At 38.7% G+C, this 21581-nt stretch overlaps 1 protein-coding gene across 1 annotated transcript; it reads left to right on the forward strand.

Moving 5' to 3' along the window:
• Window positions 1-348: 348 nt before the first annotated feature.
• LOC139729474 (uncharacterized) lies at window positions 349-21311 on the forward strand. The gene is made up of 6 exons (XM_071640395.1): window positions 349-767; window positions 2687-3025; window positions 3428-3559; window positions 15632-15703; window positions 20245-20288; window positions 21127-21311. The coding sequence occupies exons 1-6, from the start codon at window positions 686-688 to the stop codon at window positions 21238-21240; spliced, it is 783 nt and encodes a 260-aa protein (XP_071496496.1). The 5' UTR covers window positions 349-685; the 3' UTR covers window positions 21241-21311.
• Window positions 21312-21581: the final 270 nt, after the last annotated feature.

Below are 21581 nucleotides of genomic sequence, written 5' to 3' on the forward strand. Positions count from 1 at the left end.
CACATTATTCGTTGTTGTTGTTGTTGTTGTTGCTTTTTTTTTTTTTGCTTTATAGCAAAGTTACAGAATGTGGCCTAATTGAGCCAAAAGCTTTCTGATTGGCCCCTGACTGCCTCTCCTTTTTTTCTCCCTCACTCTCTCTCTCCATCTCTCTCTCACGTTCTCACTCTCTTTCAACGAATAAAGGTCTTCTGTATTGTTCTTCTGTTGTGTTTGTTCCACATGGCACTCTCATTAAGTGATGACATTGTAATGGTAAGTTGTCGTCATTGGGGAATTCCCGCCGTTCCCTTTGCAGTCGAACATAATAGTTCTGACGTGCCCCTTCGCTTCACTTCAGCACCCGGCGCTTGGCAGAGTCACACCTTCGGCTTCGAGCGACAGATCTTAGATAGCAGTTATTTGCATTTTGCGTTATTTGCAAGTTGCCCCTGTGACAGCATTCAGAACATTTGTCATGTTAAGGATTTACTAGCAGCTCATGGAAGCATCTAAACTCGTCCTCGTGCCGTAACTTGCCACTAGCTCTGAATACGCAGCTACAGAGGCCGACAAAACGAGGCACATTCGAACGGGGCCTGGCCCGCATGGTTGAAGCGTTCAGCGATTGATTTTACACGGATGTGTGCCACCTGCTAGCAAAGGGATAACGCCTTGGTTCTTTCAGCAGCTCTGAGGGAAAGCTATGGCGTTGACTGATCACAAAAGCATGCACGGTGCGTGGTTACCGCTCGTGTCATTTTTCTTGACGCTACAAATATCTACAGGTTGGTAACAACGTTTTGCTTAAATTATTATGAATATATTATATAGGCTATCGTTGAGTGCGAGCGAAACTGGGTTACTTTAAACAGAAAAGATACAATGCCAATACAGACAAGAAGGACAAAGCGAACTAAACTTGGTATAGGACAGAACCGAGGCAAATTTTAACTAATTATCGGAAATTCTATGAGCAGAGCAGTTTTACGTAGGTATACAATGTTTAGAAATGACCTATACTATGTAGGATCCTACAACTGCATGTAACAATTTTGACTCTTTTAATATTATGCTGATGAGGATTTAGAAATTTTTTCTCATCGGAGTTCTACTGCATGGGTATCCGGTATACAAGTGTAATAGGCATAATAGGGCATTTCGCTCACACTGGAAAAATGTCTGCCGACGTCCACTTTAATTCGGTCTTTTGAGTATATACCTTATTAAGATTATCGTCTATTCCTCGCAATTTCAATGGTTGGTTCGTGTGTTCCATTATGCTCCCTGTGTCGTGAATAAGATGCATTATACGTATTTCATAAATGAAAAAAAAAAATCTGTTCGTAAACTCTTATGCGCCATAACCCTTAGCGCGCCCTTTGTTTCTCACTCGGTACGATGCACGCGACTTGAACGCATCCCAAGCGTTCTTACTGTCAAAGATTATCTATTAAAAAAGCACACAGTGTTCCTAAGCACTGCTTTAGGTCCATGTCAACAAACAAAAATCTATTTTTTATTCCTTTGAGGAGTATGAAAACATTGATCTCGATATCTATTTACCCTGGAAAGATAGGATTCATAAACAGAGAGCGATGACAACATTTTTCCTGGAGATGTTGATTCAATGCTCATAACTTGTCGCACTTTGCCCTGTTATACTGCGAGTCACTACTGTTCTTGTAAAGAATAAAGTTCATGGAATATCTATTAGTTTGTAATCGAGTATTAAGAAAACAACAACAAACATGTCATCCCTCTCGAAAGGATGTGGTGATCCAATGTCGTCAAAGTCTTTCAAACTATTGCAAACAAATAGCCCATTAAATGATATAATATGTTTTGTGTTCAAAGTAAGTTTAATGACGTTTATTACATACCCTTAGATGGAGGTGTAGCTTACAAGGGCATCTGTACAGCAGCAGGTAGATTTTCAACAATAATTCCCTGTAATACATAATTCCTTATGTGAATGACACGGGGACCGGAGGAGGGGGCTGCGAGCCAATGGGGGGGGGGGGGGGGGGGGGGGGGGTCAAGGGCTGATGTTGGGTAACACCCGGATCCCCGGTTTAGTGTAGAAGCCCCGGAATGAGTTACTCCCGTACAGTCGAAGGTGTGATTTTTTTCCCCCTGATTTTTTTTATTCCAATTTTCTCTTTCTTCGTCTTTTACGTTTTAATTTTTTTTTTAGGAGAGGGATGGGAGAAGAGCCAAAATGGAAGGAGGACTGTTCCGCAGCCCCCCCCCCCCCCCTCCCTTTTTTTCGATATCGACTATTCTGTATTTCTTATCAGGGCATCATTTAAGTATTGCAAGGAGGCCCTACAAAGCATATTGCACATTGTATTATACGATACATGCATGCGGACAATGCAATCTCAGTAATTTGCAACAAATTGAAATAGAAATTTACATTAGTCAGTCAGTGTGACAATATAATTTTCTTTTATTTGGCGAAATTGGAGGAACTCATTGAAACTTCATGTTTCAAAAATATGGACACCTCCAAATAAGGGTCGATATTCATAGCGTCTATGCATTTCATTTAATGCAACTAATGCCGTCTGGGCCGTCTTTGTTTTTATTTAGGTTTTTGTTGGAAATAAAAACTGAATAGAAAGAGATTAGTAGTACAAAAGATATCAGAAATCAAATTGGCAGTGATAAGACCCGATAATTATTTTGATTTCCCGGATTTCAGGTTTTGTTGTGAATAGGACATGGCTGGAGTCCTGTGAAATTGGGTCTTCGGCATCGCTGAGGTACTCTGTCCGCAGAGACATCGAAGTTGAGGACGACGGCACGAAGTGCTCACTGGAGAGTGGATTCTTTAACTGCACGACGCCCACAGGTGCCTGCAGACACAATAGTCGTATCCAGCTGGTCCTGTCCAAGAAAACTAACGATATGTCTTGGAACTGCGACATCAAAATCACAGACGTGCAAGAAGAAGACGTCGGGGAATATTTTCTCTGTCAGTTGGATCACTCAATCGATCCACCTCGGTGCAATAACGTCCACAAGACCTATCTCGAAGCCTGTAAGTAACACATACACTCTTTATCCACTTCCTGTTACACTTTCAGAGTATTAATGAAAGTAAGGCATAAGCAAGTACTGTTTGTCGCGACGGATGCGGGTAAAGTGATGATGGTTTTGTGTTGGGTATTATTATCGCGGGTATTAATAGTGATTTAGGGTAGCTGTAAATAGGAGGATTAAAATGAGAAACAATGTGATTAACACTGTCTGCTTGAACATTGTGTTGATATAATTTAAAGAATTGCAAACTGTTGTATGACGCTTTTTAGCACTTCAGCACAACATTGTGTCTAAGAAGGACGAAGAAAAGAAAAGTACAGAAATCACTATACTGCTGCATACCTTTCCCTGGTCCTTCTAATTTGGGTTATATCTCGCTTCTTCTTTCAACATCTTTCAGGGGACATAAATGAACATAATGAAACATGCAACATCACCTACGACCGAGTCACAAGGAACTCGTCGAAGACTTGTCCACTTCCAGCAACAGGTGGAACCACACCCGAATCAGTCTCTGAATCATCCTCAAGCCGTAAGTTTGATGCTCTCCTACTGCTTATCATATTTTAGGTTTATATTTAGGTTAGGAAAGTTATGAAAGTTATGTATATATCTTTACAAAGCTAAGAGTCTATTTATGGCTGCTCTTTTAGAATCTGCTTTCAACTAAAAATCTATGCATAGCGACTTCTTGGTGGTTTTGTGATGCAGGACACATATATGATAATATCATGAGGTATTTTCTTCAGTTATATCCACTACAGACGTGTAATTCTACTTCTCATGTATGTGGTCTACACTTTTCACCCTGTAACTCATGACTTCTAAATGCCTTGGATTTCTTTCATGAAATTTTCCTGGTTTACACGCAGTTTCAAGATGTAAATATTTGTAGAAAACTCACATGAAATTCATATATGAAATCACTTCGCAATTGATAACACAATTATATACAATCATCTAGTTATGCGCTTACTCATATTACTGTTGATTTATAAAGCCAAAAAGCAAAATATCAAAGAATTATGGACATTTTAAGTAAACATGCACAAGTTGTTCTTCTGTCCCTGATTTCTCAATTTTGAATTTTTTGTAAGTTTACCTTCTGTTGTACATAAAGCAGTGAAGGGGACTTCAACCATAAATTAACTTTGATAAAGCTTGCACGGTATCATGTTTTTGGTACCAGGTAGGGTGCAATGCGTTAGATAAACACACGTGCTCGGAACAGACTTTGGAGTCCATTGAAAGGCGGTGCAAACAGAGTAATAAAACATGCTTAGCACGGGCCAGAACACCTATTTACTCCTCTCGCGATCTAGTGAAAAATAATGATGATGGAGAATCATAATATTTGCAGTGGGAATAAGATACTATTTGCGAAGTTTACTGCTATGAATCTCTGTACTAAACAAGCCCTACAAGCAGGTCCAAAGTAGATGACTGAACGCGCGCGACCTCTTTGTGATTCGAAAGTCTGTCAAAACTCTGTCAAAATAGTCCGGTAGGAGTAGGGGGTCCCCATGTACCCTCCGAACACATTTTTTTAATATACTTTTTTGTAACCCTTAGGGTGTCTAGTTAATGAAATTTTTTGTTCCCAAGAAAAAATCGTGTCCCATGGGGGTCATTGGCGGCCATCTTGGCAGCCATCTTGGATTTTCAGGGAAAATCATGAATTTCCATAACTTTTGAACTACACAGCATACAATTACAAATAAAGCATTTCTTCAGGGTAAATGTGACATGAGGAATCGATTGAAACGATTATTTACATGATTAAAGAAAAATTGAAACAAGAAAAGCCAAAAAATATGACAATTTCAGTGTCATTTACACCGAAAAATACCCAAATAGTTTTACTTTTGAATTACATAACATACAATAACAAAGAAAACATTTCTGCAGAGTAAATACGGCACGAGGAATCGTTTGAGATAGTTATTTACATGATTAAAGCAAGTTTCATACTAGAAAAGTCCAAAAATGCAAGAAAAATTAGTGTCGTTTACTCTAGAAATTGACCAAATAGTCTATATACATAGTACATGACAATCTCATATCTCATAAGAGTGACTGACCACTTTGTCTTAATAGTCTTGTAGTAAAGGGGGATCTTCATACACCCTCCTTTTTGGTATCCCGTAGGGTGTCTATTAAATGATTTTTTTGTTTGTTTTCACGTAAAAATCGTTTCCCATGGGGGTCACTGGCGGCCATCTTGGATTTGCGAGGAAAATCATTAATTTCTATAACTTTTCACATTTCCAACATACAGGGACAAATAAAGCATTTCTTCAGAGTTAATATAGCATGAGGAATCGTTTGAGATAGTTATTTACATGATTAAAGCAAGTTTCATACTAGAAAAGTCCAAAAATGCGAGCAAAACCAGTGTTGTTTACTCTAGAAATTGACCAAATAGTCCATATACATGCATGACAATTTCATACCTCATATGAGTGACTAACCACTTTGTCTTAACAGTCTGGTAGTAACTTGGGGGGGGGGGGGTCCCATGTACCCTCCTTTTTGTATCCGTTAGGGTGTCTTTATGATGATTTTTGTTTCGTTTCCAAGTAAAAATCGTGTCACATGGGGGTCATTGGCCGCCATCTTGGATTTGCGAAGAAAATCATTAATGTCTATAACTTTTGAACTTTCCAACATGCAAGGACAAATAAAACATTTCTGCAGGGTAAATGTGGCATTAGGAATCGGTTGAGATGGTTATTCAAATGATTAAGACAAGTGTGCAACAAGAAAAGTCCAAAAATGCAAAAAAAAAAGCAGTGTCGTTTGCTCTGGAAATTGCCCAAATAGTCCATAAATTATAATATACATGACAATTTCATACCTCATAAGAGTGACTAACCACTTTTGTCTTGAAGGAATGGGGGATCCCCAGGCACCCTCCTTTTTGTATCCCTTAGGGTGTCTATTGAATTCTTTTTTTCAAGTAAAAATCGTTTCCCAAGGGAGCCATTGGCGGCCATCGTGGATTTGCAAGGAAAATCATTAATTTTCATGACTTTTGAACTTCACAACATACAGGTACAAATATATCATTTCTTCAGGGTAAATGTGTCACGAGGAATTGATTGAGATGGTTATTTACGGTCATAATTAAAGCAAGTTTGATACAAGAAAAGTCAAAAATATGAAAAGTTTAGTATCGTTTATACTGTAGAGTACCCAAATAATCCGTTTACATACATGACACAAACTACTTCACAAAAGTGACTTATCACTTTGTCTTTAGATCATAGCTCAGATCTGGAGTTTTGTATCAAAAAGAACATTCAACATTATCTTTAAAAATCAACTCCAAGCATTCTGACTTCTCACTTGTTGAAATCTAATGAAGAATGTAAGCACTATGGCAACCCATATGCAAATATCCCTAAAATAGCAGATCAAAAGAGGTGAACATACAGATTTTGATCACAACATGTGAAAGTGACCGTTGATAATCGACAAAAATAGAACCTAAAATGACATTGAATACTTTTTGTGTGCAATCTATTTCACTTAATTTGCATATGAAGAGTTTGAGTTGGGGTATTTTCACGAAAACAACCACTCTGCCAATTTCAACAATTTAGGTGCCAAAATGTTATCATTAAAACTTATTGAAGATTAAGTTAAAAGTGATTCATTCAAACGTATTTGTTCAAAGCCTTTCTGTCAGAAAACAAACATATGAATTTCACTTGACAGCCAGAAATCCACTCTGTGAATAGAGACTGTTATATTAATGTGGATTGCGGCAACTGATTTTGGAATATTTGCATACGAATCGCTGATGTGCTTACATATGTATTCTATTTCAACAAAAAGAAATTTCAAATTGTTTGAAATTAACTTTTCTTTTAAATTCTTTTAAAAGCTGTCTGATACAAGACAAAATATTTAACCTTTGATCAACAGACAAAGTGGTTAGTCACATTTTGTTACTTGTGTACTGCAGTATGTGTTTTCCATGAAGTATGGACTTAGTATATCGAGAAAAGTAACACAATATGACTTCACTTTGTCAAAAGTATTCTGAATTCTCATCCTGTGCAATTATACAAAACACGGAAGCGGTAAGTGATATGATAGCTCTTGGTTTCACACTTCTGTAATTTCTAGTCATCATCAAAACGATCATTGTAATTAATGTCTGGCTGCTCCTCTTCATCCTCCTCCATCTACGCAGTAATTTTCTGAAGTAATCAATGAGGGAAGTAGTAAGGATAGGGCCAGTTAACCACACCGGGTCCATGATACCGAAGGCTGTCTTCTGCCATCACCCTTGTCCACGATCAAAGGGGTTAGCGCGCCATAGGACTGGCTGATCAGCTCGCTTAAAGATGGCAAGGTGGTGGTTCACACATTGACAGTGTTGGATAAGGTTGCCTCTGCCAGGTGGGAGCATGGAGAAAACCACCTTGGATTTGGTCATCAGTTGCTCGCCCTCTCCCATCATCTGCTTCAGCATGATGCTGCGGACGCCATTAATAGACTTCTCCCGGGCCTTGCTATACATTGGCATGTGAATGCTTTAATGTCATCTGTCATCTCTGGCTCCACAGACTACCCATCACCAAGATTTTTTAGGAAAAAGCAAACAAACATTGGCACATAATGAAGTCATATTTTAAGATTTCAGTAGTGTTTATCATGATAATACTGAGCAAGTTACTAGATTTCAGTAAAATACTTCTGGAATTATGATATCAGACTACTCTCACATGAATGCTATGTGGTACATGGGGTGGCTTTGTAGATTCTTTAGGGGCCCAACGTACCTTGCTCAACCCTTGAAGGTACTTAATTATTACATCTTCCCCGGTAAACACATACAGTACAAGTATTGTGGTACAGTAGTCAGCTCATTTTGATTCTGCATGCAATTTCACTGACATTCACTATCTGTTAATACTTGACAGTCCGTTTATTACGGAAGATACTACATTGTAGAAGTGAGGGCGATGGATTAAGCATGGAGCAAGGGGATCGAAAATGTCTGTGTCAGGAGTCCTCACAAAAGCTACCTTGTACCAAAGCTTAGGGGCGCAATTGAGGTAGAGCACGACCCTGGTGTCCGTCTGATCCTCCTGGTTAGACAGCCGCTCATGGATATCGCTTATCGTCTCCTGGAACATATCATTGTGTAAACAAAAGGAATGTAACAGAAATCACATTCTCTGAAGCTCGAGTGATTCCTGTTACATTATTTCTATTCACACAATGATGCGTCCCAGGAGACAATCAGCTCTATCCATGAGCTGCTGTCCAACCAGGAGATGGACACCAGGGTAGTGCTCTACCTTGGGTATTCCACTGAGCATGGGTACAAAGCAGTTGTGGTGAGGACGCCAGACACAGACATTTTCTTGATCCTCTTGCACCATGCTCACTCCGTCACTCGCTCTATATTCCTTGATTAACGGATTTTCGAGCATTGCCAGATTGTAAATGTCGGTGAACTGGCATACCGAATCAAAGGGAGCTAACTACTGTACCACAATACTTGGACTACAAGTGTTTACCAGGGAAGATGTAACAAGTGCCTTCAAGGGTAGGGACAAAGTCGGACCTCTAAAGAATCTACAAAGCCACCCCATGTACCACACAGCATTCAGGTGAGAGTAGTCTGATATCATAATGTCAGCAATATTTTACTGAAATGTATTAAATTGTTCAATATAACATTTGATAAACACTGCTAAGATCTTAGAACATGACTTTATAATGTGCCAATGTTTTGCCCCCTCATAAATCTTGGTGATTGGTGGTCTGTAGAGCCAGAGGTGACAGATGAGATTGGAGCATTCGCACGCCGAATGTATGGCCACGAGGCCAGGGAGAAGTCTATTAACAGCAGCATCATCCTGAAACAGATGGTGGGAGGAGGCGAACAAATGACGATCAACTCCAAAGTGGATTTCTCCATGCTTCAACCTTGAAGAGACAACCTTATCTCACACATTTAATGTGTAATCCATCGCCTTACCATCTTAAAGAGAGCTGACCAGCCAATATTCTGGTGCTCTGTATTGCATGACCCCTTTGATTCTGGATAAGGATGGCAGAAGACAGCCTTCGGTATCACGGAGCCAGTGTGGTCAAGTGGCCCTATCTTTCCCACCTCCCTCATTGACTTGCTTCAGAAAATTACTGAGGAGATGAAGGAGGATGAAGAGGATGAGCTAGACATTGATTACGATGATGGTTTTGTTAATGACTAGAAATTACGGAAGTGTGAAATGAAAAGCTGACATATCGCTTTTATATGTACACACTATTAGTAATGTACATAATATGATGTCCTGTATGCATGGTTGTTTTAATGTGTATGTACACAGGTTGACCAGAGGAACATTCTATTTGGTATAGATATAGCACATAGGCCTACAGGCTGACCAGATTAGTGGATAATTTTCTAGGTGGTATCTTCGAGTGATCCCTGAGGTCACTCCAAAATGAGTGAAAATGAACATTTTCACTCGAAATTCAGTCCAATTTCACTCTAAATTCACTCTTTTTGTATTCACTCCTTCAAGAGTGAATATTTTCACTCGATTTTTTTTTTAGAGAGTACAATGTAGCTACAGCACATGCATGTGACAGGAAATACCGCATGTACATTATAGCTCACTCAATCTAGAATGGTATCTCACCCAATCTAAAATGTTCCAGGAAGTGCTTACATATTTGGCTGAGTGATGCACTGTCCCTGTAGCCCAATGTGATTGGTAGTTATTTTTAGTAGGCTGTTAAGCACATAGTTAGGCAGTGAGTCAGCTCGGATTTCTAGAACCGTCTTGGACTTGCTAGTATATACAAGTGTGTGGCCCCAGGTTGGAGAAAATTACAGAATCTGCAAGAAAGGGTGAATGGATAGTATTGTAAGAAGGGGAAATTCTGAGGTAGGCAGAGTACCCAACACCTCTGCTCTGAGAGTTACGTCACTTCTGGCTCTGAAGCGACTTGTTATAGTCATTCCTGTGTTACCAGCTGACCTGCTATACAAACTGTGTTTGTGGAGATTAGGCTCGGGAGACATTTTGCCTGTAGAGAATTATTTTGCCTTCATTGGAGGTAGACTCCATATTTTAATGTCAACGGACATTGCTACGGCAAAGCTGTGACGGGCTGGATTCCTAGCTGGATATTATTAAAGTGAATCATCATTCAACGCATCGACTAGACGCGGTCGTCATAACGTTGGATTTTTTTTTACATATTTCGCTGTGGACATATACCCTGGATATACTTAATGTGGACTATTAATTGTAACCAGCGCCTCTGGATTTACGTCGGAGGAATCATTCATCGGTGAGTCACAGATCATTCATCGGTGAATCGCTGATCATTCATCTGTGCATTGAGCATCGTATTTGGACATTTCCAGGAGGTTACATGGATTTTGTGCTTTGAGATTTGGCTGTAATACATGTAAGTGATTCCATTACTGATAGGCCTACATTGTTTATATTGATTATAATTGTACTGATGCTAAAAACGATTACGAGTCTCTACCTACAATATCACTGTTAATAAACCGCCTGAACACTAGTTTATTGTTTCTTTTTTCCTTCTCAGAGTGATTTTGGTCGTAACACTTACTGCTTCTTTTGTTTGTACAATTACACAGGATGAGAATTCAGAATACCTTGGCAAAGTGAAGTCATACTGTGTTACTTTATTTTTTCAATATACGTTACTTCCATGCTTCATGGAAAGCATATACACACGTCACAGATGTAATCACTTTGTCTTCTGATAACAGCTTAAATATTGTGTCTTGTACCAGACAATTTTTAACAGAATTTGAAAAGAAAAAACTTAATTCCAATCAATTTGAACTCACTTTTGTTGACTTTGAATACAGAATGTAAGCAGAAAAGCGGTTCATATGCAAATATTCCTAAATAAAAGTAGCAGCAATCCACATTGGTATAACAGTCCCTTTTCACAGGGTAGATTTCCGGCTGTCAAGTGAAAATTTTCTCTCTGAACTAGTTGTTTTATGTGTCCCTGTATGTTGTGTATGGTTCAAAAGTTGAACTATTTTGGTACTTTTCGATAAAAACGACACTGAATTTTTCGTATTTTTGGACTTTTCTTGTATCAAACTTGCTTTAATCATGTAAATAACCATCTCAATCGATTCCTTATGCCACATTTGCCCTGAAGAAATGTTTTATCAGTCCTTGTATGTTGGAAAGTTGAAAAGTTATAGAAATGAATGATTTTCCATGCAAATCCAAGATGGCCGCCAATGACCCCCATGGGAACGATTTTTACTTGGAAACAAAAAAAAAATCATTAAATAGACACCCTACGGGATACCAAAAAGGAGGGTGTATGAAGATCCCCCTTTACTACAAGACTATTAAGACAAAGTGGTCAGTCACTCTTATGAGGTATGAGATTGTCATGTACTATGTATATGGACTATTTGGTCAATTTCTAGAGTAAAAGACACTAGTTTTTCTCGCTTATTTTTGACTTTTCTAGCATGAAACTTGCTTTAATCAAGTAAATAACTATCTCAAACGATTCCTCATGCCGTATTTACTCTGCAGAAATGTTTTCTTTGTTATTGTATGTTATGTAATTCAAAAGTAAAACTATTTGGGTATTTTTCGGTGTAAATGACACTGAATTGTCATATTTTTAGGCTTGTCTTGTTTCAAACTTGCTTTAATCATGTAAATAACCACTTCAATCGATTCCTCATGTCACATTTATCCTGAATAAATGCTTTATTTGTAATTGTATGCTGTGTAGTTCAAAAGTTATGGAAATTCATGATTTTCCCTGAAAATCCAAGATGGCTGCCAAGATGGCCGCCAATGACCCCCATGGGACACGATTTTTTCTTGGGAACAAAACATTTCATTAACTAGACACCCTAAGGGTTACAAAAAAGTATGTTAAAAAAATGTGTTCGGAGGGTGCATGGGGACCCCCCATTCCTACCAGACTAAAACTCTGTCACCCGAAATGAAGCTGCAGATAATGTGTGTAGAAATTATGCTCTGTTGGTGTAGGTTTTATTAGTGCGATCCTTGCAGAATCCCGGATGTGCACGCTGGTGCTCGATGTATTTTAGTGTGCGGTTTGTGGTAGAAAAGGTTAACCAAACCAATAGGGATTCGGCAACTATATAGTGTCATATTTTCCAATTTGATTTGTGATATGCTGCGAGAACCCTCGTAAATCTTTTACATTAATTAGCATGGATTGCAAAGAGTTGTCGATGCCCGAACAATATTATCTCGCCAGCCGTGCAGCCCCCACGGCCCGGCTACCTTGTATAGTTCGTACGGTAAGTATGCGTCTAGTTTGTTTGATCGATAATTTATTTTCTGCAAATCAACATATATAAGTTACATAATCATGAACATGTAGGAAATATACAAAGTAAATTCAACACAGAGTCGTTCGACTTGCGTAAACAACGTATACATTAAGTTACATAATCATGAACATGTACGAAAAATACAAAGTAAATTTAAACACACAGAGTCGTTTGACATGCATGAATAACGATATGAAAGAAAATTAATGATATAATATACAGTATGCATGTCTGTGCAGCAGTGATTACAATAACAATTGTAGTTAAGAAGCGATTATGCAGAGGGCCGCCATTATAAGCATTGCTTGAAAAGATCGCCGGCCCGAGGTAAAGATAGGGACGTACTAGTTGCATGCCCGCTGCGTGCCCTTCATGCATGCGTACCACCAGGGAAGTGTCACCTCCCTGGTATCACACAGGCGTCAGCCATCAGTAGGCGTATGAGGGATGTGAGCACCTCCCTGGGCGTATTCATGCTTTTGAGATATTGAGTATGTTAGTCTGTATATAGAACAAGGAAGTGTTCTTTTCTTTGAATGAAAATGGGATGTGTTGTCTTGGAAACATGTTTTCAGTTTTCTTTGTTGTTTGAGTGATTTTTGGGGTCTTGGGTTTTCTGTTTTTGTTTTATTTTTGTTTCTTTGGTAAGACGTTGGCAGGCCTGGTTTCTGTCTTTACACCGGTAAGAGCTGTCAATAGAGACACAATGTCAAAATAAGAATTAGTTAATGATATATTAGATAATAGTAGGGGGATGATTGAGTATTTTTCCATTTTCCATATCAAAGTAAACCAAAATGCTTTACTTCAGTCTTGAAATTCAAAAGGAGAGCTCCTCTGCTTAAACTCCGTTTAGAGGTACCAGTCCAAAAATAAGTTAGCTAAGTGTTGATTTGTGGGCACGGGAAATTTCTCCAGCTCTCGGGACTATTTTATAATTACAAGGGCACGGGTGAAGTGTGGCTTATATTCGAAAATCGGTCTAAATGGTCATGCTGCTAAAGTTCTGAACATAGCGCGACTGTCTGTATTGTGAACCATTTACAGTCGTATGCTGCCAGAAAGAGCTACATTTGTGTTTCAATAGCACGTGTATTATTTTTTTAGGAGTCATATACAGTGTTTGAAGGAGTCATACAGTGAAAATAATATAGCAGTGGAGATTAACATTCAGCTGGGGATACACTGTAACTTAATCTCAACGCAACTTTTAGTTGAAAGACTTGAAACGCAATTTGGTCACCACCTCACTTGATTTGAGAATATTGTAACTGATATCCTTGTCGGAAGGAAAAATAACACACCGCTAGCGGAACTTTGATTAAAAATTTAGCAAAACAAGATGGGTTAGAAGAAAGAGGTCAGCAATTATACGCAGTACCTTTCCAATACATTTGGAAAAGCGGAAAAACTGGAAAAGGAGTTGAGTTTCTGTTTCAGTTTGTTTTATATATTGTTGGACGTCCACCAGGAAATACCTTTAGACGCACTCGAACCGATAAAAGTATGAGTGAGGATAAACGTGTACCTTACACACACATCCACTAACACACACTCACACACACACACACACACACACACACACACACACACATACACACAAACAAACAAACGAGACGCATGCATAATACTTATAGATTGAAAACTTGTGTTATTTTTATCCTATCAAATACAGTGGTACCGAACAACATTCTGTCTGTTACATGTATAATAGATGATTGTGGCATCTCCTGTAGGCTAGGACGTATGTCCCATAATGAGATGTTCACGTTTCAGAGCAATGAGTCTCTTGAACCGAAAAAATCACTTTAAGGGTATACCTGGTATATTTGGAAAAACACGATCACACGAATATGACTCAGCATGACAGACCTGTCGATACACTCCCGAAGAATTTCTTCAACTCTGGAGGTGTTCAACTCTGCTTTTGTACATAAACTTCTGCGACCGAGGTGCCAAGATTCATACTATAATGAGACTCAAAATAGGTGAAATGGATCAACCGACTCAATCTTATAGTTTTTTTTTTTCATGAAAGATCCATGCTCCTATGTGTGGTTTTTTTTTAGGGAACGGGAAATTTTCTAGATTTTTTTCTTTGGAAGAATAGTGTAAACTTGGTATTTCTTAGGGGTCTCTTTTCATTCTTTAACACTTTTTGTTCACTCTACACTCTCAACTCTAAAAACTTTTGAAAGGATAATGCTGTTGCTTTGAAAGGTGGTATAACAGCACATCGCACACTATACGACTCACGCCCATACGACTGACAGACTTTGGATCTATAATAAACAGCATGTTTATCCTGAGGCTGTTGTGATTTAATTCGGATCCAAAGTAAGTCAGCCGTATAGTTGTGAGTCGTAAAGTATATTTAGAAATACAAATAAATGTTATATCATTATAGTAAACTCAGAAACAAAATTGTTGGAAATGGAGGAGACTGCTAAAAAGCAGAGCTTGTAGTATGTAGTCCCCTCATTAAAAAAAAATGGGAGAAAAAGTAAAGTTGTAACCCCCCCCCCCCCCATAAAAAAAAATGCCTAAGAGATACAAAAAAGTCAGAGTAGTACACACATGATATGTGGACACAAAAGGACGCACGTTAACAATCACTAGGCAGCTCTCTTGTAGGGGAACAAAAGATAAGTAGACCTAGATACTAGATAGAAAGATTAGTGAGGAAGGTATGGCTATATGAAAAGTCCGAGGTGGACAAGAAAGAGGGGCGAAGGAGAAGGAAATGGTGGGTCATAACTATGGCACTAGAGGCACAGAAGCTCGGGTCATTTTATACATGAGTTTCTATCCATTCGAGTATTGAAAATTCGAGGGTTTTGGACGAACACCGTACCAGGGCTTTCCATAGTTCAGTCGGTATGAACACCGGTCTAGCATTACTCTGAAGATCTCTGGTTTGAATCCCAATGGAATCCCAGTTTCTTTGCCTTTTATTGTGTATATTTCCGGTCAGTTTCCATTTGTTTGCATTTGTTTTATTTAATCGTCAGAACTGTCTTAAGATATTAAAACATAAGCGCTCCGAAGCCTTGAGTTCGCCTTTGATACTGCATACTTGTTTTAATGGTTATATAAACGTCATTAACTGTGTAGTATGTTGTTCAGTTGTCAGATAACCACTGTGCATGATGTATTATGTTGATTGGACATAAGATTCGCAGTTTTATTGCATTGAATAGAGAATATTGACAGTCCCAAAAGCTACACATTCTTTTCTTTTCGCAGGTGTAGCATCAACCAAAGGAATGTACGAAGAAGAAATACATCCGACAAAAGAGTTGGTTTCCAACCAAGCTGGTAAGTTTTTGTTTGTTTGTTTGTTTGTTTGTTGTTGTTGGGTGTTTTTTTTTTTGCGAGACCCACTAAATCATCCTGCTTTCCCGCACAATTGCTTTGTTGTATAGGTATACACTTCTTTTTGCATTGTTGTATGGAAGACATTATAAACCCTTTGTGTGCTTTGTGTGTCAACTGGCACGGATACTCCCATGGTGTTTTACACTCAGTCCAAAGTCCATGGTACAGAAAGGGTTAAACGAAGTTGAGTTGTTATGTCACCAGAGTGTGTCTGCTAATCCGTGAAGGGTGATGTAAATGCACTGTCCATTCTCCTCACATCGGGTTCTCTGTCTCTGTCGTAATACCAAGGAGGTGAGGGGACCTCCCTGGTAATAGTGATTTGAATACACACTTCGTAACAAAATGCGTATGCTGTTTGCATGGTTGGAAAGGAGTTGACGATCTGGGATGTTTCAAAGTTAAAGGGATTGTATAGGTTTTCTTGAGCCCTAACTTCATGTTTCTAAGATTTTTAGATGAGATAATGAGAAACCTGTCGTGAAATGTGTATGAGGATGTAATTCCAAGAGGAAATGCTTACTTGATGAAAATTGAAAAGGCTGAGATATCCAAACAGTTAAAAGTGGGACCCACCTTTTATCAGGGTCGCTTAGTTTTATTTTGTTTTTGGATTATTCTGTCATTCCATAATCGATTTTTCATCGAATAAACTTTCAATTCCCTCTTAGAATGGTATGTTTTGTACTATTTTATTAGTGCTTTCTTGATACCTCGAAAAAAATAAAAGTCCAATCCTCATCTTCACCAATACTTATATCGCTCCTTTAAGGGGGCTGGTTTTGTTCTTATCATTAATGCACAAAATATTGCACTCGTACAGAAACTAATGATCTTGTCTCATTTCTTCTTCCGTTGACAATAATGTATGCCTATGTACGAGATAATTCTCCCCATTTATGCCTAAACTCTGTAACGGTCAAAGACAGACATACAGTTTAGAGAACCCTATACAATGTGTATGTCGTATTCATTTTTAGGTGGATATCGCATCGCGTGTGTAAAGTAGGTTTACATCATAGTGTCGTAACTCTATGTAAGACAACTTAAAAAAGAATCTGCAAATGATGAAAAGGACTGGATAACCGCAACATAGTATATGTATGAAAGTGATGCAGCCAATAATTGTATAGCAGAGCTATAAGCTTGCATACAAGTCACTCATCTCTGTACCGACTGATCGCAACATGATATTAAAATTAGAAATGAAAACCTTTTGGCAGACTTCCTGGCTATAGAAATATTTGCAAAGAGTATTCTTTGACTGGATGGAGCACAATGTAGCAGACATAGATCATTAATAGTGCTTCTCGTGTTCGTCCATCCGTATTCCATTATTAGCGTGTCTAGGTGGTAGTACAGTGTACTTGCGTTATAGAAACGTATCTACCCACGCACTGTGATGAACAGCATGGTATCAGTGTCATAAAACACATGTATAAGGGCCTACTCCTTTGTTTTATTTTTGTCTCACTTGTGTTTCGAATTCGGAAGGCCTTCATAAGCATGATTATGTACTATCCTCTTTTAAGGAGGGAGACAACAGTTTAAAGGGATAATATAGTACTGGTGGAGATGAGGATTGGGCTTTCCAACTTTTTGTGAGATACCAAGAAACCACTCATGAAATAGTACAGAGCATACCATTCTAACAGGAATTCAAATCGCCCTGTTTTGGATATCTCAGCCATTTCAAAGCCAATTTTACGTTGAATACCTCTTGGAATTACATGCTCTTATACATTTCATTAGAGGTTTCTCATTATCTTCCAAAGAATGTTAGAAAACTTGAAGTTAGGTCTCGACCAAAACTATACGATACCTTTAACAGTGTCTGCACTCTACAAAATAAAATAGCTTTCGCTTCGTTTGTTGAATCGATCACGCAATCCTGCACTTGACATAAATTAGTTTCGCAGTAATATTCCTAAGGGTCAAAGGCCATAAAATAACTAAAGGCTCTGAGTGGAATTGGACTCGTTCAGCTGCATCTTCACCTAGAACTGTTAAGTGGGGAGTTGAATTGGCAAAAAGACTACAAATGATAATATATTTCTTTATTTGAATTTACGGTGGCGAATAATCAATGTCAAATGTCACTGTACTTTTGCCAATAAAAATAGATATGACTTTCAGCCAATACTTTTGCGGAGAACACCTGATTATAATTTGATTTGACATTTTTTACAAATGATATTACCATTATAAACTATCCCATATTAAGGTTAAAGAGAAGGTTACAGTCTCTATAACTTTATTATTATCAGCAATTGCTTCAACTGAGAATGTCCACAGCCTTTCTCGCTGTTTGTGCTCGGTTTTCTTGTCTCTTGGTGTAAAAAAAAGCAGGCCTACCATGCCTACTGATGTATTTCGTTCTTATTGATACCTAAAACCACATTATACCTTTAACTACTTTTACCTTATTGTTCATGGTTTTGTTTTGTTTGATTTTATTTCCGTCTGAGTTTTATGTTGGCAAAACCTTTCCGAGTGTTCTTCACTAAGCGTGTTTGTTTTGGTGCATGCATAGGCCTCCCTGCTTCATGAATATAATAGTTAGGTCAGGGATCAAGAATTATCATATTATCACAGGACAATAAAAATAAAACGAGCTATCAGGCTCTTTCTTTACTCTCTAGGATTTACACTAGCATAAACTTCGTCTCTTAATGAATTTGAGTTTTCTACGTGTCAGTATTTCTGGGTCCAATCAGATGAAACATGCGAATTTCCAGATTGAGTATTTCGATGATATGAGTATTTCGATGATAAATATTGGTAACAATTCATCAGCTCAGTTTAGTTCAATTCAGTTTTATGCCGTCAATGACGCTCTTACAAACTGGAGCACGGCATCTACCTCTTCCGTTTCTTAATGCTATCTGTTTTGGCAAACATCCAATGATTAATTGTTTTATGACTGTGGGAACAAGGAATCCTTGTGCTTTTCTAGAACTTCCAATGTAATTAATGTTACCAAACTATGCTATAGTTTATACTTTTATACATCTACTTGAGTTTGTTTGTGTGTGTGTGTGTGTGAGAGAGAGAGAGAGAGAGAGAGTGTGTGTGTGTGTGTGTGTGTGTGCGTGTGCGCATATGTATTTAGTTTTTGTCTTGTAACCCTAAAAGAGACCTTTCTTGCGTGCGAGTCTGTGTTCTGCACGAGGAAAAATGTCGAATACTTCCTGTATCCTGTTGTTTGCCTACACTTGAACCAGATGAGACAAAGTTTCGCAGTTCCTTTCATCGTGCATTGATTTTACGAAAACACTGCCTTGGGAAATATATTGCAAATAGCGAGCCGTGACAGTGAAAGCTGTCATAAATGGGCTATGGAGCCGGATGGGGGCGGAGGGGGTTCCCCACCATCTTCATAGCACCCCCCCCCCCCCCACACACACACACACAAACATTATACATCATGTATACTTCTGCAGCCTTTGCAATATAGGTTCTCATATAATAAGTTCTTCCGTTGCTATCTTTATAAGTCATTTCAGTATTTGATATTCGAAACTTAGTGCCCCTGTTACGAAATTGTTTTATATCCTCTATTGTTCTTTTTATCTACAACACTTGTATTCACTTATTTTTCTTCTTAACCAATACATGTCCATATCAAATGCCAAATGTAATCAAATGGATATGGCTGGATGGGCCAGCCATTCAGCTGCAGTGTCGACGCGCCAGAACGCGCCTGTCTCTCTATGCCTATTCAATGGGTCAGCGAATCAAATGCATTGCAGGATGATTTGTGATGTCAAGTCAAAGTAACAGCGATTATTGAAAAGTTGACAAGATACAAAGCCAAAGAATAACATACTAGTACTCCAACTCCGCCCCCTCACTACAAAATAAAAAAGAACTGCATCAGTGCATGGAAACTACAAAACGTAAGCTAACTATACCTTTAAAACGGTAAACAGGTAAACAAGAGGTTTTTTATATTAAAGTAGATGTTTGAAAAACAGAATCTTCGCTATGATGATAAAGGAAGTTTTGCCTTCTGAAATGGTATCAAAATGTTGATCTCAAGTCGCACAAATTGCGTGCGGAATTTTCAGTCGTCGTTTCTACAGACATACAGACGGGGGTTGCTATACATGAACTTCCGACACTGTCGGAAAGTCCACCAGGACCCACGACCTGCTTATCGATCGTCACGTGATCAAAGTGAAAGAAGACGGGTCAGTCACGTGATCAAAGTGAATGAAGACGGATCAGTCACGTGATCAAAGTGATGAAGACGGGTCAGTCACGTGGTCAAAGTGAATGAAGACGGATCAGTCACGTGATCAAAGTGAATGAAGACGGGTCAGTCACGTGATCAAAGTGAATGAAGATGGGTCGGTCCGCTGATGAAGGCTGAAGCATTCACAGCTGAAAATTACGGCTGTAAATATACCACATATGTTTTGAGATTAAGAGTTTAACATCAATTTCATTGCCTTCATTTATCTTTTTCTTTTTTTCAGATAAACAACAAGGTCAAATTGAACTGACCAAAATCATTCCATCGGTAAGTGAGAAGAGTCCTTAAAACAGAGCTGCCAACTCTCACTCATTGAGAGTGAGACTCGCTCATTTTGGTTCTTTCTCACTCTAAAACTTTATTTCATTTGCATGCATTTCTATTGATCTCACTCATTTTGACCCCTAAATTACAGCATTGGCCTATGGGAGTCTCACTCTCAACTAGTTTCCAATGTTGGCAGCCCTGTTAAAACCGCATATCCGTTGTATATGTAATGATGAAAATAAGTAGATTCGTGACAGTTGTGACAGCGTACGTCATCGGAAGAGGATCGGAAGAGGATCGGAAAGATGTTCGCTGTACTTCGAATAAATTTAAAATGATATTGATGTTGAAGAATATTTAGCATTCCACTAAGCAAGGGATCAACAGTCTTCCGCATTAAACCGTTTATCTGCTCAAGGACCACAATAGAGTCAACAAATCTGTGCTGTGATGTGGAATCGTATAAATCGTGTAAAATGTTCCTTTAACCTCATTCTTGAAAAGTACACCGATTCCCACGCCAATAGGAAACAGGTTAATAAAAATTCAACGCGAGTAGAAGTTGTTGCAAAATGAGTGAATATACATAAAATGTATGCATGCGATGGTACACATTTTCATCGACAGCACATAGGCTGAAAGACCTGAGTGCGTACGTGTAGCTGTATCTTAGCAACATGAAAGTGCGTTCTCGGTGTTTGTGCGTCCCAGTCAAATGGATTGTATTATCTCTCTGGTCCTACCACTATCAATTCTCTTGGCTAATCATGAATGCAGGTCGCACAAGGTTAGACTTGTATTCTTTGATTTTTTTTTTTCTTCTCTGTTCATATTCCAGGTATTAGTACCAGTCATCTTGGTAATTGTAATGGTGTTCGTCATTCGGAGGACTTGCTGGAGGAGAGAAAGAAGCTACGCACTTCCAGCGGATTATGGTAACTCCACACCTTAAGCGCCATGCGGGATCTTGGAACAGACACACAAGTGTAATAGCAGAATGTCCCTAATAGATTACCTGTTGTTTCTTCCTCTCCCTTCTAACCCAGCCCCTCGCCGTTTCGTCCCTGGACGTTTCGTCCCAGCCAGGCAGACATTCGCGAAAATTTTCTCTGAAGGCATGGAAGCTGAACAGTGATGTCCCTAGTGGACGTTGTTCGTCACCTTTGACTTCTTGGTGAAATAAATAATAATCTCCAAGATGATACCCTGGCTGCATCCACCTGCTTTAATGGATTTCCAACGCTTTGTTTCATGCCCTACCCTCTTCACAAACCATTTTTGAAGCAACACGCA

The sequence above is a fragment of the Diadema antillarum genome, unplaced genomic scaffold (assembly GCF_040938485.1).
Source record: "Diadema antillarum isolate AM-2024a unplaced genomic scaffold, OU_Dant_1.0 seq00000243_RagTag, whole genome shotgun sequence".
Classification (NCBI taxonomy): Eukaryota; Metazoa; Echinodermata; class Echinoidea; order Diadematoida; family Diadematidae; genus Diadema; species Diadema antillarum.